This window comes from Cucurbita moschata, unplaced genomic scaffold, assembly GCF_002738365.1.
Source record: "Cucurbita moschata cultivar Rifu unplaced genomic scaffold, Cmos_1.0 Cmo_Scf00021, whole genome shotgun sequence".
Lineage (NCBI taxonomy): Eukaryota > Viridiplantae > Streptophyta > Magnoliopsida > Cucurbitales > Cucurbitaceae > Cucurbita > Cucurbita moschata.
This window is the reverse complement of record NW_019268537.1, coordinates 1273666-1300936: the sequence shown is the minus strand read 5'-3', so window position 1 is coordinate 1300936 and position 27271 is coordinate 1273666. Positions and strand designations below refer to the sequence as shown.

The 27271-nt window shown below is 35.7% G+C and overlaps 3 protein-coding genes across 4 annotated transcripts; 2 read left to right on the top strand and 1 right to left on the bottom strand.

Annotated features, from left to right (window-relative positions):
* Positions 1 to 8594: 8594 nt before the first annotated feature.
* On the top strand, positions 8595 to 15648 carry LOC111458406 (beta-galactosidase). The gene is made up of 18 exons (XM_023101053.1): positions 8595 to 8793; positions 8881 to 9013; positions 9400 to 9639; positions 10014 to 10160; positions 10247 to 10325; positions 10593 to 10776; positions 10889 to 10954; positions 11581 to 11820; positions 11913 to 12119; positions 12534 to 12837; positions 12993 to 13152; positions 13240 to 13348; positions 13499 to 13634; positions 13738 to 13793; positions 13877 to 14176; positions 14270 to 14392; positions 14489 to 15181; positions 15328 to 15648. Exons 2-18 carry the CDS (start codon positions 8884 to 8886, stop codon positions 15496 to 15498), a joined length of 3345 nt encoding a protein of 1114 aa, XP_022956821.1. The 5' UTR covers positions 8595 to 8793; positions 8881 to 8883; the 3' UTR covers positions 15499 to 15648.
* Positions 15649 to 19709: 4061 nt separating this feature from the next.
* LOC111458506 (protein LATERAL ROOT PRIMORDIUM 1-like) lies at positions 19710 to 21613 on the top strand. Its single transcript, XM_023101229.1, has 2 exons — positions 19710 to 20680; positions 21025 to 21613. The coding sequence occupies exons 1-2, from the start codon at positions 20026 to 20028 to the stop codon at positions 21255 to 21257; spliced, it is 888 nt and encodes a 295-aa protein (XP_022956997.1). The 5' UTR covers positions 19710 to 20025; the 3' UTR covers positions 21258 to 21613.
* Positions 21614 to 22689: 1076 nt separating this feature from the next.
* Positions 22690 to 27056, bottom strand: LOC111458505 (phosphatidylinositol 4-phosphate 5-kinase 6-like). Of its 2 annotated transcripts, none has more exons than XM_023101228.1 (8): positions 25238 to 27056; positions 24861 to 25028; positions 24623 to 24788; positions 24298 to 24414; positions 24031 to 24224; positions 23714 to 23877; positions 23584 to 23623; positions 22690 to 23400 (listed from the first exon to the last, which is right to left on the bottom strand). In XM_023101228.1, exons 1-8 carry the CDS (start codon positions 26380 to 26382, stop codon positions 23112 to 23114), a joined length of 2283 nt encoding a protein of 760 aa, XP_022956996.1. In that variant the 5' UTR covers positions 26383 to 27056; the 3' UTR covers positions 22690 to 23111. The 2 variants fall into 2 exon arrangements, with proteins under 2 accessions (XP_022956996.1, XP_022956995.1); XM_023101227.1 differs by having other exon boundaries at positions 23584 to 23650; positions 23753 to 23877; positions 25238 to 27055.
* Positions 27057 to 27271: the final 215 nt, after the last annotated feature.

Here is a 27271-nt window from a genome sequence, read left to right as displayed (position 1 = left end):
GCTAGAACACTGGGCCCACAAGGGGAGTGAATTGTGAGATTTGGAGCCTAGTGTGCAGCCTCTCGAGAATGCTAGGCCTCCAAGGAGGGTGGATTGTGAGATTCGGAAACATCTTCCTAACAAACGAGTTAGCAGTGGGCCCGAGCTGACGATTTATACATAAAAAATAATTAAAAAAAAAAAAAAAAAGAGACATCACTTTTTAATTGGAGAAAAGATAAAGAATCATGAAGTGGAAACAAAGGTATATATCTAATAAACATTGGTCATAGATTTGGAAGACCCATAAATCATGTGGTGCTAATAAAGTTGTCCCCTTTCTTGCAAGGATGGACTCAACCATTATAAGATAAGAGTACTCACTCTTGAAACAAATTTGTACTCACAACATAGTGCTCACAAAAGCTATGTTTCTTAAATTAAATAAAAATAAAATGGGTTAAGCTTTAAAGCTCGACTCGACCCGACCCATAGCTGATATGAAAATTTAAAGTCTCGAATTATAGTCAATTAAGGACTCGAAATATTTAAATTATTTAGATCGGTCCATTAATGAAGCATATATATAGGTAGAGTCTCGTCTAATAAGGCAAAGTTTAACCATAGATAGTGGTAAGAAGAGAGAAGTCACACTCAAATTATATTCTTCATTATATTGCTAAACTATATATTAAAGAAGTGATTATGTACATATATATATAATATATATATATACCCTATTGGATGTGACCTTATTGGAAATGATGTGGCTTCTTTGTTAATCAAATACATAGAATATCTAAATCATTATATAGGGTTGGCAACCCACAAATAGGGACAAACAAATTCAAAGCTAAGGAGAATTTTTTTTTTTTTTTTTCGAGTTAAAAAGGATTCTATCAAATCTCTGAATGTTAAAATACCCGATTAGTTAGTGCTTCGAATGAACACATTTACAAAGTGATCAATACGTATAGATTAGGTTACATAACCCACAAACAGGGACAAATAGATTCAAAGTTTGGGATAATCTTTTTCACCGAGTTAAGAGATTCTATCAAATCTCTAGACGTTAATGTGAGATCTCATGTGGGTGTTTATAAGGGTGTGGAAAGATCTCTCTAACATACGAGTTTTAAAAACTTTGAGAGGAAACTCTGAAGAGAAAGTTCAAAGAGAATAATATCTGCTAGCGGTAGGGTTGGGCTGTTATAAATGGCATCAGAGCTAGACACTTGGTGGTGTGCTAGTGAGGATACTGAGCCCCGAAAGGAAGTGGATTGTGAAATCCCACATCGGTTGGACAGGGGAAGGAAACATTTTTTATAAGAGTGTGGAAACATCTCCGTAGCATACGAGTTTTAAATTTTTTTAAAGGAAAGTCCAAAGAGGACAATATTTGCTAGTGGTAGGCTCGAGCTGTTATAACTGGCATCAGAGGTAGACACCGGACGGTGTGTCAGTGAAGACGCTAAGCCCCGAAAAGAGATAGATTGTGAAATCTCATATTGGTTGGAGAGGGAAACGAAACGTGTACGAACGTGGGTCCGAAAAAAGCAGGTAATTATTTGAAGGAAGATTTGTGTTAAAAAGATTTGTCCACTTTAAAAGGTTCCTATAAGAATTTCAACTTCCCCAATGTTATTTTATTTTTATTTTTATGGGTTTTCAGTTCATTTTCTTTCTTGTCTGCCAAACACATAGCTTCCACAGACTAACACACACAGCCATAGACTTGGCTTTTGTGTCTTCCCTTTGTGGAGTTTACCTAACCTTTCTCCATGAACCCTATGGTGTGATGGCAAAAGAGGAAAGATCAAACCTAATCTTCTAAAAGAGAGATCTTTCGCCACTCGAGTGTCGGGCAATCGAAAAAAAGTTTTACCTTAATCAACTAGGTTCGAGATTAATTGTAGGTCATATGATGAATCGTGAGCTTTGGAGTTTCTTTTGTCAACGCATATAAAAAATGTTGTGAGATATGAAACCCTAACAGAGTAATAAGATGTCTCGACACCTGCTCTAATGGAGAGAAGCATATTGTAACAACCTAAGTGCACTGTTAGCTTGTATTGTTTGTTTTGGCCTGTTATTGTCGGGAGTGAGTCCCACATTGACTAATTTAGGGAATGATCATGGGTTTATAACTAAAAGAATACATCTCCATTGGTATGAAGCCTTTTGCGGAAGCCCAAAGTAAAACCATGAGAGCTTATGCTCAAAGTGGACAATATGTCGTACCATTGAGGAGATCACTGATTCCTAACAGTTATCGATTCCTAACAGTTATCGCCATCAACTAGGGAGAGGTTTCCACACCCTTATAACGAAATTCTAGAGTAATAGAAGATCTCTCAACTTTTCCTAATTTTGTAGGATTTTTGTAACAACCCTAAACCGACATTTTACGAACAACAAAAGCTTCATCACCTTCAATCTATGTCGATACTTTTAAGCCTAAAAAAAAAGCTAAAACGTCTTATAACGTATAGAATTACATTCAAATTAGGATAAAGACACTGAAACCCTGAAGATTTAACCCTAACGTAAACAGTATCCCTCCCTCAAACGATAACGATATACGTATACGTGGAACGCTCGTTACCCTGATTACAAATCGAGAAAAAAATCTAAAAAGAAAAAGAATGATGTGATAGAAAGAAAAGGGGATTATATAATATATATACATAACTTTTGAAGAGCATATATCTTTAAAGGAAAGAGATTAGGGTTTTAGATGCCACCATGTCTCACAGCATAAAAATTATGGAAGCACTTAGAGGGTTGGGGAGGGCCATGTTGCAGAACAAACTGCTGCTCTACTACTCAAAGCATTAATAGTGCGATTTGAACTGACTGCATTCAACACAACATAACATAAAGAGTACTTATTCAACTTTAAAGGAAATTAAATAAAACTGTATAGTCTTTGCCACGAGCATCTCTTGATCTTAGCTAGTGCTATGTGACTCGTCTTTACTGTCACTTCCCTTCAATTGTATATCCATTTTCGACTCGACCCGTTGGATGATTAGTTGATTGAACGGTGTGTGTGACAGACATGCTTGTTGTGTGAGAATATATCTATGATTGGGGAATTTCTTTCACATCTAATAAAGGTATGCTTGATTATATCAATCTAAGAATGAGGCTATATTCTTGATTCCGTTCAAAGATTTAAATTTGGGGTTCGAATAAAAAAAAAAAATGTAACAGTTTGAGTCCAGTGTTAATAGATATTGTCGTCAGTCTCTCCAACTTAATAGAGATCTCACAATCTACCTCCTTGGGGTTCTAGCATCTTCGCTGACACATTGCTCGATGTCTGATTCCAATACTATTGTAACAGCTCAAGCCCACCACTAATAGATATTGTCCGCTTTGGCCAATTACGTATCACCGTCAGCCTCACGGTTTTAAAACGCGTATGCTAGGAAGAGATTTTCACATCGTTATAAGAAATGCTTCGTTTCACTCTCCAACTGATGTGGAATCTCACAATCCACCTCTCTTGGGGCACCGCCCAGTGTCTAACTTTGCTACCATTGTAACAGCCCAAGTCTACTATTAACAGATATTGTCCGTTTTGACCCGTTACTTATCATCATCAACCTCACGGTTTTAAAACGCGTCTATTAGAAAGAAATTTCCTCATTCATATAAGAAATACATAAAATTTTGAGAAAAGCATAAAAACATTCTTTCAGAACAGATACTCATTACTTTACCGATAGAGGAATAAAAACTCGTTCATTCAAAAAAATTTCTAATCATGAGTAAGAACAATAAAGTCGTTCCGTTTATTACTAAACTTGGCGAACGGATGAATTTGAATTTGATGGGTTGGAAAAGTTTTATGAAAATAATGTTTGGTCTGTACATGATTCCAAGTTGTTTTGCTGGTTTATTGGGGGTCAAGATGCTCTTTTTGTTGGTTGTTATAGATGCCAAACAATATATATATATATATATATATATATATATATATATAAGAATAGATGCATAAAGAATATATATGAAATACATGAACACAAAATATAGTGAGTGAACTATGATGATGATGGGTAGAAGAAGAAGATGAAGATGAAGCACATGATGAACAACACCAAACCTTGTTCATCAACAGTATCATCCATCTTGATTTGACCTTCACTTTACCCAAACTTGCATCACTCTCTTCTTTAGCTAATCATCTTTTCTTCAAATTTTGTTGTTGTTTTGTTAAAGAACCTTGTTCCACACCTACCATGGATTTGGACACCTTTTTTCTTTTTTCTTAGTTATTGGAATTATTATATGTTTCCAACCTTCTCTCATGACACGAAATAATTTGAAACTAAAACTGACGTGGGGTCTAGCGTCTTCGTTGACACATCGTTTGGTATCTGGCTCTGATTCCATTTGTAGTTGTCCAAGGTCACCGCTAGTAGATATTGTCCGTTATGGCCCGTTGCATATCGTCGTCAACCTTAAGGTTTTTTTTAAAAAAAGACCCTATTCCGACTAGTGTCTGATATCATTGATGACTAGCTCTGATACCATTTGTAACAACTCAAGCCCACCTCTAGTAGATATTGTCCGTTTTAGCTCGTTATGTATCGCTGTCAGCTTCATGGTTTTAAAACGCATTTGTTAGAGAAATGTTTCCACCTCCTTACAATATATGTTTTGTTCCTCTCTTCAACCAATATAGGATCTCACTGTTATTGTCTATAAGTACAAGGTGTAACTCTCTTTTCAATGGTTCAACTATAGAAACTTTGAAATTAAATTTGTTTAGTTTAGAATTTTTCGAGGAACCATGTGACGGGAGACAAAAACATCCTTAAAGAATCTATGTTGGTTTGTGAGGATTTTTTCACTATTAGAATCAGCTCAAGACAAAAAGATAAAATGGTCATGTTACACAAGAAATGTCCTAACTTTCAAGGATTGAGTCAAATTTCAAATCATAATCCGAATCCTAGACATGAAACGTTACAACATAATTTCTAAATAAAATAAAAAACCCGACTCTAAAATTAAAAATTCCTTTATAAAAGAAAAAGAAAAAAAAAGATAAATTAATTATTTAAACCCCAAAATTAAAGCACCCATCACATAAACTTGATAAGCTAAGTTCATTGATCATGGACAATGAAAAGCATCCTCCAAGATCGAGTGAATTTCTATGATAAATGTCATAATCCATTTTATTTAAAACATAAATAAATAAAATTATATGGGTGTGACATGATTATTGATGTATTGCCATTAAATTTTAAATTCAAGTATGGACCCAATCAATTACCTCCATACATTCAAACTTTAAAATATAAATAAATAAATAATAATATATATTTTAAAAAAAAAAAATTTTATGAGTTTAAACTTAAAAAAAAAAAAACAATAAAAGGAAGATATATTTGGTATTATTTTATGTGCTTTAAAATTTAAAAAAAAAAAAAAAATCATTTTCTATAAAATAAATAAATAAATACCCTTAACTTTTTTTAAGTAGTTTTTGGAAGGCTGTTATTTAATTGTTTACAGCTAAAAAATTATTTTTGATTTCTTAAAAATTGAAATATAGATATATATATATATATATATATATATATATTTATGGATTGTATTTTTAATAGTAAAATTAGCCTTTTATGTTAAATCTTATGTTGTTGTTTTCTTTTTAGAAAAGAGTCGGAGCCTCTTTTTTAAAAAGCGGTTGTTTCTATTAACGACAAAATGAATTTAATGCAAAATGCCGCCATAATAAATAAATAAATAATTCAAAAAAATTCAAAAAGAAAAATAAATAAATAAATATATATATATTTTTTTTAATGTAACATAAGTTCATTTTTTTTTAATTTTAAACAAAAACTACAAAAAAAATTTATCAAATTATTATTTAAAAAAATTTAGATTAAGAATGATTTATTTATTTGTTCATCTCGGATGTATCCTTCAAACTTAATTGTGACGTCTCGTTCTCTGTGAATATTGTTAGTCTTGGAAACTTTATAAGAAAGTAAATGCTAATAAGTAAAAAAAAAATTTTAAAGTTCGCCAAAGATGGCAGAAGTTGTTACACTTTTAAAACTTAGAATTGTCGTTTACTATGTGCTGAAAAACTGCTTCATTGATTATTTAGAATCTTGACGTGGAACAAGACTAAAGTTTGGTCTGTTACGTATCGTTGTCAGTCTTACAGTTTAAAAATGTGTTAATGAGAGGTTTCCACACACAATCCACACCCTTGGGGGCCAGCATTCTCGCTGGCACATCGCTTGTTGTCTACCTCTTATGTCGTTTATAACATTTCAAGTCCACCGCTAGCTAATATTGTCCGCTTTGACCCGTTACGTATCACCTTCAGCTTCACAGTTTTAAAACGAGCATGTTGGGAAGAGGTTTCTACACTTTTATCAAGAATGTTTCGTTCCTCTCTCTAATCGATACGAGATTTCAGAAATCTCAATTGAAGATTACCTTGTGTGAAGCAATTTTGGGAAACTCTTTTTCTCTCGGTTATTTTATTTTATTTAAAAATAACAAAAAAAATTAAATTCATGGACATAATTTATTAGAAAACCCATAAAAATGATGAGTTTTATTATTATTTTTTGGAATGAAATTTGGAGACAACATCATTATTTTTGTGTGTCAATTAGATATCTAAAAAATGAAAATGTCTAGATATCACAAATCCAAAGTACCAAAATAATTTCAAAAATCAATTATCAAATTTTAAAATAAATAATAATAATAATAATAATAATAATAAAGAGTTGACCAAAACAACCACAATGAAAGCAAAGAAAAGCAGCTGAGGAACAGAAAGGGCCAAAAGGGGAAGGAGGCAGCATGGAGGAGAGGCAAATAACTCCACAAACCCGTTAATGTGTTACACACCAAAACTCGAACTTATGAGAACATTCATGAACCCATCGATATTGATGTCAAAATGAACACGAGATTAGAGTAATAGTCCAAGTTCACCGCTAGGAGATATTGGCTGTTTTAGTTTGTTACGCTCACAGTTTTAAAATGTGTATGTTAGTGAGAGGTTTCCACACCCTTATAAAAATGCTTCATTCCCCTTTCCAATCGATGTGGGATCGATATCCAGTGTCTGACTATAATACCATTTATAACCATCAAAGTCTATTGTTAACAGATCTTGTTCGTTGTGGCTCATTACATATTGCCATCAACCTCACATTTTAAAACAAGTCTACTAGTGAGAGGTAATGTTTTGTTCTCATCTCCAACCGATATAGGACCTCACAATCCACCCCCTTTGAGAACTCAACGTCCTCGCTGGCACACTGTCCAAGTCCACCGTTACTGGATATTATCCGCTTTAGCCCACTACATATTACCATCAGCCAAGTTCACGTGTCTGCTAGTGAGAGGTTTCTACACCTATAATGCTAAGATATTTTATTGCTCAACATCGAACATGGAGTTGTGTGGTAGGCTTGGAGGCAAGAACAAATGGGCTGCCTCCATGATAGGTGTGTGGCACACACAAACACAAACATTTTTAGGTATTTGATAGCCAATAAGAATCGAAAGAGAAACAAGCCAATATTGGTTCTTGCATTGTGTCAACTCAAAACCCAACACATAATCATAACCATACTGATTCAATTCAAGCCTTCGGGCCTTTAATTTGTATTGTTTTTGGTGGTGGAATTATTCTGTGTCATTTGGCCCATCAATCAATATGGTACTAATTTTCGAACTTCTCGCTTTATTTAATAATACCTCGACGTATGGACGTATGGTCGTATGAATATTATATTAGTTCGAGTAATGTCGACACATTACTTGAATCGTTTTGCCCATTATAGACTGGTCAGCCGATAAACAGGTAAGTCGTGAGCTCGGAAAAATATGTGCATTGAAGTTATATGTTTCGGTTATTAGGGTTAGCTTTTTGAGACAGGGGAACAATAATGATTCTTATAAAATAAAATATGTTAAATTGGATGACGATCAATTTCTAGGGACCGAATATAAAATAGAAAATGAAGGGATTGAGATAAAAATTGTATTGAAAAATGTTAAATATATAAATATTATTATATTTATTAGTATGTTTTTTAAAAAAATGAAAACTATTCTTTAAAATAAATATTATTTTTTAAAAAATCCAATGAAAAACTTAATATTTATATATGTGATAATATAAGGTTAATTAGTAACAATATTCCAAATTTGTGCACATAGAAACATTATCCAGAACAACCTTCTATATTTGAAACAATTATTAATATATATTTGTTGCTTATTTATAATAATATTATAAAGATAAAGATAAAAATGTTAAATAGTTTTGTAAAATATTTTTAATACTTTAAAAATCTTTTTTTTTTCTATTTAATTTAGTAAATGAAAAAAAAATTATAAAATTATTATTTAAGTTAATTTTTTTTTTTTACAATAATGGTTTATAAAATAATTGGATAAAATTCTCATTTTTTTTAAATATTAGTTATATTTTTACCGTTTATCTTCTGATATAAAAATATATTTAGGAATTTTAAAATATTTAAAATAAAAAAAATAAATAAATGGAGACAAAGTCAACACTATTGTAAAGACACTTTCCTTGGGGGATAAGATCAGAAACAGATATCCTTCTTCACTCCACAGTTGCCACTCCCTGATTGACATTGGCTTTCAAAATTATTCGTCCAATTACAGTATTTATGTGCGATAATCGGCATTGTTACGTGATCAAGCATTGCCAGATATGAAGAATCTTTCCCGAGATTAAATTTGGATCTAACACTTCGATCGCTCTTTGATCTTCTAACGCTTCAGGTATTGTCTCAGATTTCAGGCATTTTGTTTCTTGGTTTGTGTTCAGATTTCATGGTTTAATGTTGAAAACATTGGTGCGTGTGTTAGGTCATGGCTGTTTTGGGCGCTAAGCTTGTCATTCCCTCTGATAATGGTTACAAGGTGTGGGAAGACCCAAATTTCATCAAGTGGAAGAAGAGGGATTCTCATGTTCCTCTACGCTGCCAGGATTCTGTTGAAGGTATTACTTATGTTTTTAATTTGTTGTTGTGATGGATGGTGTTGGAAAAATAGGTTTTCTCTGTGGATTATGGAAATTAATTGGTTAGAATTTGAATCTCTTACCTTCTGGTTGAGGATTAACCCCTGTTTGCCCTTGGAATTGAGAGCCCTTGATGCTGGTTTTAACATTGATTTTTTAATGCACTTTTGATTATTTGGATGTAAGCAATCTGCCAGCGAGAGAGAATGGTTTTAGGTGTAACATTTGAGATTATTTAGATGAAGCAAACACTTCTAAATCATGAATGTATGGATCTTTTCGAGTAAAACTAAACTCGTCGGTGTTTGAGTGTTCTTTACCAGTCCCCCTAATTGTAGCAAGTTCTGGTGGTTTGTGTATTTCAGGATGTCTAAAGTACTGGCATGATCGTAGTAAGGTAGATTTTCTGGTGTCTAACTCGGCTGTTTGGAATGATGATGCTGTTCAAAGTGCTCTTGACAGTGCTGCTTTCTGGGTCAAGGGCTTACCTTTCATTAAGTCTCTATCTGGTTATTGGAAATTTTACTTGGCCGCTAGTCCAACGAGCGTTCCAAAGGATTTTCATGGAAGTGCATTTGAGGATTCTGAATGGACAACTTTGCCAGGTATATTTCAATGCTCAGATGAAACAGTTAGATATCTGTGAATTTGGTGTGGATGACTATCTTTTTTTGCATGAGGCTCTCTATTTCTAGCCTAAACTGAATTAGCCATATTCATAAGGGTGTTTGGAGATACCCTCAAAGGTCCTGCCTGGTGTTAAGATCTCGAGAGCCCCATGACGCCTGGTTTGGTGGATTGGTTTATCCAAATTGAATTATTTGAGTTTAAAAAAGTTGGACCATAGCTTTCTTTTGCATAATGAATCTTTAGGAGAACAAAAGAAGAATAGAGGACATCTGTTTCTCTTCTTTAACGTTGTTGGATAAACACATGTTTTTGTCTGATAAACTTTTTGTTTGTTGACTATTTGGAACAGTTCCTTCAAACTGGCAGATGCATGGATTTGATCGGCCCATTTATACCAACATTGTGTATCCCTTCCCTCTCGATCCTCCGCATGTTCCCGAGGACAATCCTACAGGCTGCTACAGAACTTATTTCCATCTTCCAGAAGAATGGAAAGGTTCTTTTTCTTCCTTTTTTTTTTTTTTTCTCTCTTTTTTCCTGTTTTCTAGAAAGATAAGTAGCAATACTCATTACGTTTGACAGGTCGTAGAATTTTGTTGCACTTTGAAGCTGTTGATTCTGCATTTTTTGTGTGGATAAATGGGAGTCTCGTAGGGTACAGGTAAACGGTCGCTTGTAAGGCAATTGTATTTTTCATACATCTGTTGTCTTTGATAGTTTTGCTCTCTTTTGTGCTGGTTTCTTATGAGAAAATAGATTTGGTTTGTGGGTTTTAGTAGACTGTGCCAAATGAACGTGTGGTGGTTTGGAGGGGTTTGGTGAAATTAGTATTTATAGCAACTTCAAAGTTAGGAGATTATAGTGTTGAATATGAAATCTGAGACTCTTTCGAAGAGTTAAATTTTTGGTGTGGTTATGGTTAGGTCAGTCAGGACAGCAGACTACCAGCAGAGTTTGAAATAACAAAATATTGCCATCCATGTGGTTCAAAGTCCAAGAATGTTCTTGCCGTTCAAGTGTTAAGATGGAGCGATGGTTCTTACCTTGAGGACCAAGACCAGTGGTGGCTCTCAGGGATTCATCGTGACGTCCTTCTTTTATCCAAACCTCAGGTTTTTTTTCAATCTTTTCTCTACTCTACTTTCAGTTTTATATGGAAAGTTTTGCAAGTGTTGTTAGTCAGTTATGTTGGTTTGTTTGTGATTGGAGTTGGTTTGTATGTAGGTATTCATAGGGGACTACTTTTTCAAGTCTCATGTTGGGGAGGATTTTTCTTGGGCTGATATACAGGTACGCTATATGCTTTCGGTAGACTTTTGTTATTATTTTTTGAATCAAATGATACGTTATCATATTAAGTTTTAACTTACATTTTAAAGTATTTGGGTCGAAATGTTCAATTCGACAAACGGTTGATGCTTCTACTTCTCGAATGGTTACATATATGTGTGTGTATGTATATCACAGGAAAAGTGTCTGATGTATCGAAACAAGAGTTGCAATATTAACCTTTACATTTCATAAATGTTTCAAAACTACATTTGAAGTAGAAATCCGTTAGAATTTTGGATGCAAATTGGGATTTGGAAGGAGTGTGGCAGTATTTGGGTCCCTGTTTTCATTCTTTGTCGTTGCTACATTGTTTCAAGTTCCAATTTTCGTCCAACATGCTCCAAATGTTGTTTTGAAACGTATGTGAAAGGTTAAAGGTAATATTGCAATTTTTGAATTGTTAAAACAAGTAGCAACGGGGTATTTTTTGTAATTTAGCCATAAAAAAAAATGGCCCATAAACTTTGATTGTAAAAATAAAACCCTCAAACTTTCATAAACCGAAAAATTGGAGTCTTATGGGCCAGAAATTGATTTTGTTAGCTTGATGGCATAATTTCTCAAACTACATGTTCATCTTACAGGTTGAAGTGAAAATTGACAACTCTCTTGAAACGAAGAAGGAAAATTTTCTTAACGATTTTAAGCTAGAAGCAGTATTGTTTGACAATGGAACCTTGGACAATCATGAAGGCATTGCTGATCTTCTCTCATCAAGCGTGGCCAGTGTTAAGCTTTCTCTGCTCTCTGCCACAACCCTGGGGTTCCATGGTTATGTACTTGGGGGAAGAATGGAAAAGCCTAAGCTTTGGTCTGCAGAGCAGGTTTTGATGATTCTCAATAATCTGCTACTTTCTCTTCTCTTTCTTTGTCACTGCTTGCTAATTTTCAATCTCTTCTTTTCGCTTGCAAACAGCCACATCTCTACACTCTTATTGTTCTTCTGAAAGATTCATCAGATAAGATTATCGACTGTGAATCATGCCTAGTTGGAATAAGAAGTATAACGAAAGCTCCAAAACAGCTACTCGTCAATGGGTGTCCAGTGGTGATCAGAGGCGTGAACAGGCATGAACATCATCCACGGCTCGGGAAGACGAATATAGAGTCCTGCATGGTTAAGGTAACGCTTTCTTTTTGTTTGTAAAAATTGAAACAAAAATGCTAAAATCCAGTTTAATAAAAGCATAAAACACAATTAGAAAAACTGGTCCCCCAAAAATAGTATAATCTATTAGGACATTCGTAGCTAGTTGCAAATCTTCAAAAGAAAATGGAAACTTAACTAATTAATGGATTCAATTGCACTATTTATTGCTGTATTAGATTTAAACTACTACGCTCGTTCAAGGTTTAAATTGATGAAACCGAAAGTTTAAAGTTTGAATTGACTCACCTACCTTTGTTTAGCGGTATGCATTCAACTTTTTTCCATTTCTTTATTTGTCACGTCTTACACTAAAGAGGCATAGTTTATAGGCCGTAGTGATGATACTCTATATGGCGAGTTAGTTGTTTGTTTTTCATGTGGTTGCAGGATTTGGTCCTAATGAAACAAAACAACATTAATGCGGTGAGAAACAGCCATTATCCACAACACCCTCGATGGTACGAGCTGTGCGATTTGTTTGGCATGTACATGGTAGACGAGGCCAACATAGAAACACATGGTTTTGATCTTTCCGGACATGTGAAGCATCCAACTTTGCAACCAAGTTGGGCTGCTGCGATGTTGGATCGCGTAATAGGAATGGTGGAAAGAGACAAGAATCATGCCTGTATTATAGTTTGGTCCTTGGGAAATGAGTCTGGATATGGACCCAACCACTCTGCTCTAGCTGGTTTGTCATTTTGGTTTAATTCTATCTTTGAGTTAGTTTTAATAGTAAGAAATACTTGGATACTCTTGTTTGATGCTTGCAAGGCCAATTTTATCTCGACGCACAATATTTTTTATTTATGCAAGAAAGTTTTCAACTCATAAACATTGGTGTAGGCTGGATTCGCGGAAAAGATCCTTCTCGAGTGTTGCACTATGAAGGAGGAGGGTCTAGAACCTCTTCTACTGATATAATTTGTCCCATGTACATGCGTGTGTGGGACATTGTGAAGATTGCTAACGATCCCGATGAAACTCGTCCTTTGATCCTCTGCGAGTGAGTCTTGTCAATAACTATGGATAATCCTATAAAATTTTCATCGTTGGTTTTGTTTAATGTTATACATCTTCAAAAAAACAATAGGTACTCACATTCAATGGGAAACAGCACTGGGAATCTTCATAAATATTGGGAAGCAATTGACAACACCTTTGGTCTCCAAGGAGGGTTTATCTGGGATTGGGTTGATCAGGTTTTGAGATCAGCTGTTTGTTTGTTCTACTTATGAATTATCTGCTTCATTTTTCTAATTTTATATGCTGCAAACTACTTTCTAATCATTACCTTTGAGGTGTTTAACCCTTTTCTACGTTAGTTTCAAAGGTTTTTCTTCTTGATCTAGGCACTATTGAAGGAGGTTGGCAATGGCAGGAAGCGATGGGCATATGGAGGTGAATTTGGAGATATCCCAAATGATTCGGTTTTTTGTATGAATGGTGTGACATGGCCAGATCGAACTCCACATCCTGCACTAAATGGTAACTCGAAAATCATCTTGTTATTTATATAGTGATGTGATGAGCAACACTTTCGAAAGCATCGTGTATGTTACTGACAAGTTTTCAAATTTGCAAAACTCAGAGGTCAAGAATCTCTATCAGGAAATCAAGTTTTCATTCAAGGATGGAACACTTAAGGTTCTTCAGATGCCTAACTAGATTATTTCATCATATATTGAAGCTTGGTGGGAGATGTTTTACATTGAATTTCCATTTTACAGGTTCTGAATGCTCATTTCTTTACCACAACAGAGGATTTGGAGTTCAGTTGGAGCATTTATGGTGATGGTCTTGAACTTGGAAATGGAATTCTCTCTCTTCCTGTTTTAGGTCCTCAGGGAACTCATAATATTGAATGGCAATCAAGTCCATGGTATGATCTATGGGCTTCATCACCTGCATTAGAGTTCTTTCTAACCGTATCTGTGAAACGTCTGCACTCAACGCGATGGGTCAACGCTGGTCACACCATTTCGTCATCACAAGTCCAGTTGCCGATGAAGCGAGAATTTTTTCCTCATGTAAGTGCTTATATACATTGTTTAAAACTAATTCAGAGAGTTTACCATTCCAATAATATAAATTAACTGTGGAAAATATGTAATGATTTGCAGTCCATCAAGAATGAAAATTCTACTTTGCTTAGTGAAATTCTTGGGGATACGGTTCGAGTCTACCAGCAGGACTTGTGGGAGATTAAATTAGATGTTCAAACTGGAACACTTGAAAGCTGGAAGGTAATACAATATATGATTGGATTTTCACTATGCCCCTTAGCCCCTTAGGCCGTTCCAGAGAACTAGGGAGTCCTGATGTTGAGTATTGACTTGTAGGTTAAAGGAGTTCCTCTGATAATTAAGGGCATCATGCCTTCCTTCTGGAGGGCGCCTACTGATAATGACAAAGGTGGAGGTTCATGTAGTTATTTTTCCTTGTGGAAAGCTGCCCATATTGACAGCCTCTCTTTCACTGCCGAAAGATGTTCCATACTTAGTACAACAGAACATTATGTGAAAGTTGCGATCGTTTTTCTCGGTGTCGGGAGTGATGATCAGCAGGCTTCTTCCTCCGACTCGGAGAAATCAAATATCTTAATTCAAGTGGATATGACATACACGATTTTCGGTTCTGGAGATGTGATCGTGGACTGCAAAGTACAACCAAGTCCAAATCTTCCTCCTCTGCCACGCGTGGGAGTCAAGTTTAATCTGGATAAATCTATGGACCGGGTCAGATGGTACGGAAGAGGGCCATTCGAGTGTTATCCTGATCGAAAAGCAGCTGCTCATGTCGGAGTTTATGAGAAGAATGTGTCTGAAATGCATGTTCCATACATTGTCCCTGGAGAATCTTCAGGCAGGACTGATGTCAGGTGGGTAACTCTTGAAAACAAGGATGGTATCGGAATCTATGCCTCGATATACGGAAGCTCGCCGCCTATGCAAATGAGTGCAAGCTACTACTCCTCTGCCGAGCTTGACCGTGCAGAACACAACGAGGAGCTTGTTGAGGGAGATGACATTGAGGTAATTATATCTGTTTATCCAACATAACTTGTGAGCCAAGTTTCTTAAGAATGTGCTGGTTTGATATCCTCTGATCTGATTCTTCTGTTGACTTTTTACTCGTCCTCTACGTTCTAAGCTCTTAGTTTCGTCGTGGTGTCGTGTAGGTTCATCTCGACCACAAGCACATGGGCGTGGGAGGAGATGATAGCTGGTCTCCCTGCGTACACGACGAGTATTTACTTCCTCCGGTGCCGTACTCGTTCTCGATCAGGTTCTGTCCAGTAACTCCATCTACTTCTGCCTATGAAGCTTACAGATCCCAACTTCCAGTGTAGTGAATTTGGCATCAACATTGAACCAAGTAAAGAACTTGTTCCTGGTTGTCTGTGGCTCACATTAAATAAACATTACAAATAATGGCAGTGTTGCTACGGATTTCATGATCCTGTTGAGATAATGGATATATCCCTTTGTTGTTTCCATCTCATTTTGATATCTGGGCTCTTAGAAGCTGAAAGATTTTGGGTACCTCTAAGACGAGGTGTGGCTGAAGAGAGTGAGTTTGGGAGTTTGAATTAGGGGTGGATTATAGAAAAATGAGTTAGACACAAGGGACAATTTTGACCTAGAACTTTTAGGACCATTAACTTTGAAATTGTTTTAATCGAGATGAAAATTTAATGTGGTAGTAAGCTATAAGAAATTTTGAATAGTCATGGCCATTTTGGTAGTAAGTATGTCTTCCTGTTTCCTTGTGCCTTCTTATTACTTTATATGTTCGTTGGACTTTGGTAGTTAGATTGAATACGAAGGGCTGACTTACCTGCACTTTCAAGTAATGTCTGGAAGGGTTGATTTTATTCCGCCTTTTAGTTTTATGCATGGTTTGCTCGCTGTTCTAGGTTTGAAATTTTAAGGTTGCAGTGATGATTTTGCTTTTTCTTTGGATTGAAATTAATATTTGAAGTAGTATTGACTAATCAGGTTTAATTTGAGGAGGCAAGGGGATGAAGTATTTCTTATAACCGTCTATGGATTTCCTTCGATGATATCCTTAAAAAGGGAAAAGATCTCATTATAGGTTGGAATAATCAATTGGAAAACGGACACTTGTTGGATTCAAGTTATAAGTTGTCATATCACATAAGAACATGAAAGAATTTGAATCAAGATAAATTGAAAGCGAAGAATTGTTGAAGTTGAGGAATTTTAGAGGGACGAAGCACTAGAATAAAAGCCAAAGAATAGTAGATAGTATAGGGTTATTCTAGAAGCCAAAGAATAGTAGATAGTAGGGTTATTCTAGAACTTGGATTGTGTTGGATGAAGCAAAATTACAAACTACAAGTCCATACTAAACTAATTTCACAATAATTATGTGTACCTCGTGCCCCCTTCTTATCTGCAAGAGTCAACAAAGAATCGAGAGTTAATACCTTCACCAGGCTGCATACATAAAATTTTCTAATTTTCAGGCACAAATTGAGCCGTGCATGAACGAGGTATAAGTCAACTATCTCTATGGACCGGACTATGTAGGACGCAAAAAAGTTAACAACTATGTGAATCTTTTCCATTTGGTCCTTTTTATGAATGATATAGACACGAACTTTTCTTTGAGCTACCTCTCACTTTAGCTCTAACATAAATTTGTGCATACATTATTCTCGAATTTCTTTGACATGAACACTGTTTGCTGGTCAATATTGAATGTGAATATTAACGTGGAATGCATATGGCTACACTCATAATAGTTCAAGGTTCAATGCATGATATGACATTCAGTTTCCAGCAGTAGCTTGGCCATCTACTTTTTCAGTTTAGACACTGCCTTCAATGACGTTTAATCAATGACATTTTCATTTAATATATTTGTATCTTTGAAACTTAGCCGAGTTTGTTATCATACTAGAAAACTAAAATTTGTTACCGAACAAGGCGGAATCATTGTCTACTTTGTTTGAAGGGTACAACTTAAAGCATGGTTTGGTTTAGGTGAGAATAGGAAGAAGAAAGAAGCATGGTGGAGAAGTAGGGTTAGGTGATTAGTGTTGGTACATATTCGTATTGGCATTTTGGCGTTGAAATTGAAAATATGGTTGGTTTGGGCTATTATACCAATATCCTATTCCACTTTTTTACCTTACCCTCTCATCCCAATCTAATTCCTATTCTTCATATCTACTCTGCAATCAAGTTTTCTTTTTTTCTTTTTTTTGCTTCTTCTTCGTTCTCGATGAAAATGATATCCTAGATACAAAATCTTTCTTATTATTGCAATCTTATCTTTGTTATCGCGTTGCATCAAGAAAATATATTTCATTACTATTGCCATGATTAAGTTACAAGTTTAGTTCTTCAATTTTCAGATTCGGATCTATACAACTTTGAACTTAATAGATTTATAAATTTTCAATGGTGTGTTTAAATATATCTCTCGGTTCTAAATTTGGTATCTAATCATTTCTCTCCCTAAATTGTTATTATTGGATCTTAATAATTTATATTATATTCATCTTATTCAGAGTTTGAGATGGGGAAATGGCACTTAAACCACTTCCTTCTCAAGAATACATATTTGTGTGTGTATATATATGAATTTATGATTGGATTTCTCAACCAACCAACTAAATGAATGATCATTTCACAAAATACTTTTAATAGCTTCAAAATTAATTCAAATTGGGATTACTTTCCCATCAATTAATCATTATTTAGAGATTTATAAATCCTTTTTTTTTTTTTTTTTCCTTTTTTCTCCTAAAATTCCTTGTTGCAATAAATGTTGCGTCTCCAGGGAATAGGATGGGGGGCCTAACTGTATATAATCTAAACCTTGATTATAGTAAGAAGAAGTTAATGTTAGTTAATTATTAGTTTTATTGGTTAGGACAATTTTAGCATTGAATTTATTATATCTTAATCATCTTTTATGGTATTCATTTAATCTAGGTTGAACATGATCTTATTTTGTAATTTTGTACCCATCTGAATATAATATATAGTTTAGCAAATTCCAATTAATTGATATTATTTTTTGAACAGAGGTTATGGAGTAATTATTATGTAATAAAAGGTGGGCAGTCAGTCCCCCACAAGTGACCCATAAAAAGTAAAAAGAGATGCAGTTAGGGGGTGAAAAAAGGTGAAAAGATAAAAAGTAAAAAGTAAAAAGAGGGATTAAAATAAAATATATGATATGTTTTAGGGGGGACAATAGGGCATAGGGAGAGGGCTATGTTTGGAGGGTTTAGGGTTCCATTATAATAGGGGTTAGGTGGCCTATTCTCTCTATCCTCTTCACTTTTATATAGACATAGGTGTCGCTTTGGGTAACATTTGGGTGAATCTAGGTTTGCCCATAATACACTTTCGAATAACTTTTTTTTTTTTTTTTTTTCTTCTTAATTACTTTTTTTTCTCTTTTTTTTTTTAAATAATAATAATAAAATAGTATTAGGTATGCCATGTGTGTCCCTTCTTATCTAGTTATATTTGAATTTTATGTTGCTATTATTTTAATTAAATTAAGATATGTTCGTTTTAAAATATTATTTCTAAACTAAGAGGCATTTGGCTATATTTATGAATTTTTTTATAAAAAAAAAATTAAACTATATTATTTTACTTCATATTAAGGAAGTAATAGTAAATATAAACTTTTAAAATTCCTAATTTTTTAGGATTTGATTTTGTCCATTTCCAATAATTATATATAATTATATATATTTATATATATATAAAGAATATGAAATTGTATTTATTCTACGTGAATTTTCACACAAAAAGATATATTACATTGTTTAATATTTATCAAATAAATAATATTTTCACCTATTATTTATTATGTTTTTTTTTTGTCAAATTTTGAAAACTTTTTTTAAAAAAATAAATGTATTTTTGTTTTGAAAATTTAGCTAAGAATTGAAAAACTAGAATTAAAAAGAATTTATATATATATAAGATAAATTGAAATATATCTGAAGTCTATCACTCTTTTGTAATGATGGAACATAGAAGTTTGTCTGAATTAAATCAAATATTTTGTTGAATTAACAAAAATTTATAATTAGGGGAAAATAAAGCATAGGATGATTACATTTGAGGTAAGTGGAAGGCAAAATGAATCCCCTTCTATTATTATATTATTTTAATTTAACAATAGGCCAAATAAATATTAATTAATTAAATAACTCTTTAGTTGATCTGACAATATTTCTCATTAATTAAATAAAAATAGTAAATAGTGAGAAAAAAAAAAGAAGAAAATAATGAAAATTACTCTCTTAACCTTTAAATTTAAATTTATATTTATATTTATTTAGTTTCTTAATTTTTAATACAGTGTTCCATGATTTTTTAGTTTAGCTTTTTTATATATTTAATTTATTAGAGATAATATTGAATTTTATTTGTTATAATGATTAAATTTGTGGATTTTAAAAAACATGGAAGATGTTAAGGATCTATTAAATTTAAAATTTAAAAAAAAAATTAATTAATTAAAAAAAAAAAGTACACAATATTGATAGGTATGGCAGAGTTTGAAGAATGAGCTTCATCTTCTTCCTTCCTTCCCGCTATCTCTCTCTCTGTTCTCTGTTACTGTGAAATGAGAGAGAATTCCAGTCCATGAACAGAGCAATAGAATTGCTTTTGGTTTAAGAAATTAATTCTTTTTCACCACACAAACACACACACACACACACCGCAAAATCCCCACCTCCCAAACAAACTGAACTCTGAATTTCATCATTTAAATAATACTGTTCTTGGCCTTCTCGCCCCAATTCAGATTAACCCTCTTTCATTCTCAATCTCAATTTCCAGACCTTTCTTTCTCCTTTTGTGTTAATACAACAATGTTGGGTCTCCGTGATGTTCTATTTATAGCACCGACGCCTTCTTCTCTTCACCAACATACCCAAATCATTTCTTCTGATCATCACCCATCTCTTCCTCTGCCCTCCTCCACCGCTCTTGGCGTCAGCGTCGGTATTTTCCCCCTTCTTGCTGCAACCCCATGTCTCCAGCCGCCGCCTAATCAGATGCCTGATGAACTGAGTGATCGTAGTCGGAGTTTGGAGAATCTAAAGAGAACCCAGGATTTTGGGTTTGGAAAAGGGGATTCGTTGATCGGCGGTGGCGGAAATCATGGCTACGACGACCAAGTGAAAGGCGATGGTGGCGATGGTTCTCTGGGTGTGTGTAGAGACTGTGGAAACAGAGCAAAGAAGGAGTGCGAGTATCGGAGGTGTAGGACTTGTTGTAAAGGACGTGGGAATCATTGCTCTACGCACGTGAAGAGCACGTGGGTGCCGGCATCGCGCCGCCGTGAGCGGCAGATGTTGGTGGTGATGGATGGCGTCGCCACTAGTGGGTCTTCTGGTTCTTCTTCTGCTGGTGCTAAAAGGCCTAAAGTCTTGATTCCCTCACAGACTACCGCCGCCGCCGCCGCCGCTTCCACTTCCAACGCCACCACTCCCCGGAGCTTCGAAACAACCTCTAGTCATCAAGGTAAACATCTCCCTAACTGTCTCTTTACATTTCTCCATTTTTGTTTCCTTGTGTTTCTTACTGAATTCAGAATCATGAGCATCAATTATGAGATGTTTGTTCACTCTGTTTCTCTCTATGTAATGATTTGGTTACTTGTGTCTTTATGTATAATGTTAGAATAGTGCTGATGAACTTAGGATTAGTTGGGAATGCCTTCTCAAGTGCTTAAAACGAAAGCTTTTGAAGTATTGAAAAGGGGTTTTAAGCGTTTAGAAAGTCATTCCAAAACGACCCATGATGCTAAAACATACACTTATATACTCAGTTAACCACCATTGGAATTCTCATGACTTTGAAACCAGATGCAAGCTTCAAGAAGTCGTTACCGGGGCAAGTTCAGGCTCCAGCCGTGTTCAAATGCCATAGAGTGACAGCCATTAGCAGTGGTGAAGGTGAGTTAACTTACCAAGCAACAGTCAACATTGGTGGCCATGTCTTCAAAGGATTTCTTTATGATCAAGGAGCTGATGTTAAAAATGCACTCCCATCTATTTCACACCTCCATTTGGAAAGTGGTAATCACCTCAGGGATTAGACATTCCTGCTCTCTTTTCTATCACTCTCCTCTTCCTCCCTGCTGAGGATCACCTGAAAACTCGTTCTCGGCCACCCGAAAAATATCACATCTCTACTAGATTTCAGTGATCTGCTATGTTATCTATAAGTTCTATATAGTTTTCATGATGAAATGCAATGAATCTGCACTAAATAGAACACCAAAGTGCATAGTTGTAATAGGATCTTCTGTTCTATAGTTTTTGTAGCCTTAAGCTAGGCTTAGTGTAAGATTTCTCAAGTCCAATCTTAGTTGGATACTGATCTTCTGTATATTACTGCTAAGAAGATGTGTAACTTTCATCTACCTTGTCCTATCTCTTCTTTGATTGTCTATCTCGAAAAGTTTTACGAAACAAATGAAATCATTGATCTCCAATCAATAGAACATCGAGCATCTTCTTGCGAAATGCTGCGATGGTGGGACAGAGATCTTCAACTTTGAAGATTTTCACTGATTTGGAACTTCACCAATTATGGAAGGGCTTCATTACATGTAAGTCATTAATTTGATCGAGATGACCTCAATGGTGATGTTTAGCGAGAACCCGGATAAGTAAAGTCGGACCCCACACGATGGACATAAGCAGAAGATGAAAGTAAGTGTGAACTCCAGTTCCAAATCCATTGCTTTCTTATTTCGAGTTAGATGAAGACTAAAAACTGAAAGGTGGGAAGAAGAGTAAAGCAGTGAAGAATTACCAAAACTTGAAAACAATTAAAAGAGAAGCGTTGATGGAGAGAAAAGGATGAATGAATGAATGAATGAATGAATGAAAACAGTGTATCATTAACAAGAAGCTATGCATTAAAAGACATGAACAAGATCAATAGGCTCACAAGAAGATGTTCGAGTCTTTTCATGTAGGACTTGTTGGCCCCTCGTTGTACCGAGACGTTCTTCGAGTCGTTTTCTGTCACTCAAAGTAGTAGAGGTAAGAAGGAAGGAGGAGGAGGGGGGACCTCTCCTACTCACTCATTTACTCTTCTTTACTTTTCCCTTTTTATAACCTCTTTGCATTGAGTAATATTTAGTACTCAGGAAAAACATCCCATCATTGCTTCCTTTCTTTTTCCATAGAAAACTAAAGTGAAATATAAAGTGAGTGAACTCCGACCCCGTTTAGCTAACATAGAGAAATCTCTCCACTCTCTCCCTCATTCCTATTTGAACAGAGATTCCTCCCCTGCTCATGGACATCTTAGCTACCGTTATCCTTGAAAAATCTAAAGAGCAAACGAAGAAAAGAGATGTAGTCTCTGAGAAGACAAAGAATAAAGCGTCATTAACGCAAGTTTGTTTGCTTCCTATGTCCTTACTAGTACTAGTAAAGAGGTTGTTCAACCAAAATGAAGTTTGGACCGACCACTATTATTTGAAAGTTTGGACCCAAAATGAAGTCGAAAAAGAGAGAGAGATAAGGGCATCATAATTTCATATGAATGAGTGTAAAAATGAAGAGTGGAGAAAGAAATGAATATAATTACAACTTAGAATTGGGTTCTCAACCTTTGGTTAATAAATGAATTTACAAATTAGTAACAGGTGGGTGAGGTGAGGGTGACAACTCTCATCTATATAACTTTCTAAATCATATCATAATTTTCTAATAACTCTCTAACTTTGAAAGAAAAAAGAATACAATGCATAATTGGGCAAAGCTCTACATGGTTACCTTAATGGTTGCTCTTTCTTTCTTTTTCTGTTCATTTTTCTGTGGCTGAACGCTACAACTCTATCAAAAACCCGATATCATTTCTCACAACGGACCGACTGTACAAGGATGGCCACTGTCTGCAAATTTTGATGAATTGGGTCAGTATAATAACTTCTTCAAGTGTCTTCTAAAAAAATTCTGAAGATGAAATCTCGAAAGCGTTTTGAATATTGTTTTGGATCAACAGCAGAGATTGACGATGGATCGTATTGGAATGATTTATAAGCATGCTCCAGTTTCTTGCTGATATCGTAGTCTTGTAGTATGTCGATTATACCAAAGAAAATGATCACATCATGTAACTCCCCAGTGGGTTCTCCTACTAGCTGAGTTTCGGGCTCTCCATGTCTCACCGTCCGTTCTACCCGTGCTGGCATATTGATGCCTAGACTAATGGAAGCCCACCTGCATAAGTAAATGTTCGGACTTCAAGTTTGGTTCGGTGATGATATTGAACAAGAAAGCATCAAGTTTAGAAAGCTAATAGATCAGTAGGAATGTTTCATTAGCAAAATATCGAAAAACAGCACGGATAGTCGAATTTCGATTTTAGGACATGAATATCAATAGTTCATGAGTTCATTCTACCTGGCAGAGTCTTGTTCCTTATCTGCTCTCGACAGACAATCTGTTTCGCAGTCAGAATCTCTACTTCCTGAAATATACATCTTCGAATATCAGATGCGTTTTACTGAAACTATGATTTGGAATAAGAAACTCGAGGTGCTTAAGAAATAATCAACTGGACAGCAGAAACCTGAATGATGGCTTTCGGGTGTGCTCGCTTCCTGATACGAAGTTTCTTGGAAGTGAAGACCAACTAGTAGACTATAGTCCATGATTCTCTCCTGTTCAAGAAAGTCACAATCCTTGTCTACTTGTCTGTATTCAAACACAATGGGAAAAAAACCAATAAGAAGTGTAGTAATGAACTTAGCTCATAGATTGAGTTCAAATCTAGCTTGAAATCCTTTGTCATGAACAGAAATGAGTAGCAAAAAGCTGGTTAAGGAAAGATGTTGAGAAGTTCTTTACCTACAAAATTCTTGAAACCAGATCTTCTGCAACCGAAATATGTAATTAAGGTCAAGATCTTTAAGGGTGGTTGTTCCATCGATTTCAGCCTCTGGTTTGTCGGTTATACGACCAAGAGACGAACCTTTCAAGTCAAAACGCCTGTGGATGGTGTATTCGGAACAAAACAGATTTCCCATTATCACAAATCGCACCTGTAAAGTAAGAAAATCTGTGAATTGAAACATCCATGGCAGCCATTGTAATGCTTTAGTATCCTTTTAGTACCTTCTTTTGTGCAGTCCCAGTCACTCTCACACAATGAAGGCCATAAAATTTCGTGACGAGTGTATTTTCGAAGGACCGAACGTGCTTGTAATAGGCTGGAAGCATCCTCAAGAGAACCTGCATGTATCTTGGCCTGTTCAGATTGGAATATATTCAACTTACAGAAAATGCATACTTGTTCTAGAGGGAATTAGGAAAGCCTAGGATAGATGCAACAGCCAGCAACTGAACCGAGCGTTCGAGATCGCAAAAGAGTACTAAACTCAACAATGCAATAAGGCAAGAGATCAGAAGTTCTAAAATTTCAAAAGATGTGGAAACTAACTTTAACTTCAGCCTTCCTCATGGTTTTAATCATGTATCTGTCATCATGGGTTAAATAAAAGAAACTCCCGCTCTTTCCGGGGGAAGAGAGTTCCCGAAGGGCATCGTTTCCACATATCGATAGCATGTAATCAGCTGGATCCACCTCGAACAGTTTCCTGAGAGTCCTGAAATTACAAATTTGAGGAACTAATAAGACAGTGTCATTCACTAAGAGATTATTCACTTTTAGCACTGACCTGAAGACAACAGGACAGTAATCCTTCCATCTGAAGTCAGAAGATTGATGAGGAGGCGTATGCTTCGATCCTTCCGGTGGAAACTTCGTCCACACTTTCTCCTTCGGATCGAAAGCCGACGACTTCAGATCAAGAGACGTTGCTGGAGCAGGCCTCCCAACAGAATGCCTGTGCTATGGAGCAAAAAGATCACCAAGTTGAAATGAAAACATTGGCTAATAGATACACATTTCATTGTGGTAGAGGTAGCTTCAAACTTCATGTTCCATATCATTGATACAAATCAATGTGCTCCATTCATAACTTCCTCAAGAACTTGTCTTTGAACTCATAAAAAAGCAAAGAAAATGCAGCAGAAAAGGAGCAACAAGGTTTACCTGATCCCCAGCTGCAGATTTAGCATGAGTTCATAGTTCTTATGTCCCTTTGATATTGTAACGCCTTGCCTATTTGCTGACTGAAATCCACAAGTTGGTTGTCTTTTCCCTTTGGAGTCCAAATCTAGGAGACGAGTTCCTTTCCCATTTCTCGAACTTGGTTCGTTCGAACTGTCATTAAACGATTCAAAACTAGCATTGCTGATTTTACCATCAACCGATGTTCTTCTCAATCTCCTAATCCCATCACTCCCTTTCCTCGAAACAGTTTGCCTTGGGAGTGAATCGAGGTCGAGCCCCGACCAACTTATCATTTTCTGCGACGGATAGATCAAAATCCTTTCGCCTGAACAAATTACACAATCATTCAAATACTCGCCTAAAAGCTCACGAGGATTCGAGCTCATTTCAGTCCCGGAAGTATCAGATGTATAAAAATTCCCAGTCAGCTCTGTAGAATCCTTACTCCAAACACCAACATAAGAACTCCCATCAGCCCATCTAAAGGTTCCATCCCCTTTAGGAAACCCTTCTTCCCAACACCCATCATATCGATTCCCATCGTTCCAAACCATACTCCCATTGCCACTCATCTTCCCATTCCTCCACTGCCCAACGTAATGGTTCTCATTCTTCCATTGATACCTCCCCTGCCCATCTTGACACCCTCTACGCCATTCCCCTTCATAGTAATCCCCATTGGCATAGTTTTGGGTGCCTTGTCCATGTCTCAAATTCATCACCCAACATCCCCTATAGGTGTCCCCAGATGAACCAGTGTAAGTACCTTTACCATCCATATAGCCGCTTTTGAAATCCCCTTCGTAAGTGGCTCCAGAAGGCCAGCTGAATTTCCCCTTCCCTATGGTCTTCCCTTTGTACCATTCACCAACGTACATACACCCATCGGTCCAAAGGTACTTACCATGGCCGTGGGGCGTGCTATCCATCCATTGCCCTGTGTAGAAATCGCCATTGGGGATCGCTTTCTCCGTGTGATGAAGCTCACCAGGACCAGGCTCGTCATCGGCTGGAGCGACAGACATTGCTGCAAAAATGCTATTAGCCCTCTTCTTCGCTGAGTTTTGTGTTTTTCTTACGGTTGCTTCCCAGGCCTTCACGATTCCGGCGTAATCCTTGTACATTATCACTCTGAAACTTCTCTCTTCCTCTCTCTCTCTCTCTCTCTCTCTCTCTCTCTTCCTCTCTCTGTCTCTCTCTCTCTCTCTCTCTCTTCCTCTCTCTGTCTCTCTCTCTCTCTCTGTCTCTCTCAACGCTCCCTATGTCTTCTCTGCCCTTCCTTCCTCACTCTCTTCCCCCATTTTCACCTGATTTCGAACAAACCCAGATCACAAAAAATCTCTATAACCGATGATGAATCTTGAAGAACAGGAAAACAAAAAGGGGGGAAATGGGACAAGAAAATCCCAGAAACTCAGAAACAGAGAGAGCAATGGAGGGAATCAGAGGAAGAGGAAACACATTCATTCAGATTATATGAAATGGGTAAGCATTCATTCAGATTTTGGAAAACAAAAAATGGGAAGAAGAAGAAGAAGAAGAAGAAGAAGAAGAAAAATACAAAAAAGATAAACAAAGAAGGGAGATGTTTTGATCGATGAGGAAAGCAAAAGGTTGTTGGTACCAACGAGTGATCTCTTTTTCTTTGTTTCTGTAATTTAATTTTTTTTTCTTTTTTTTTTTTAATATTATTTTAAAAATTTAGAATCGTTTGGACCAAGAAATTCAACCCCTTTTCATCTCTCCCGAATTCGGTTCCTAAATCCACTAAAAACCCCAACATTTGGAAGGACCAGACTGTCGCTCATTATTCTGTGTTTTTCTGTTTTTTTTTTTTTCTTTTTCTTTTTCTTTTTCTTTTTCATTATATTTCCTCATTATTTTCTTTTTAAAAAAAAAAAGTCTGAGATATCCACCCGACCCGATTCTGATCGGATTCACTACCGTATTTTTCTTTCCATTTTTATATTTTTATTAAAACATGTAAAACATCCAAATTAATTCAATAATGTT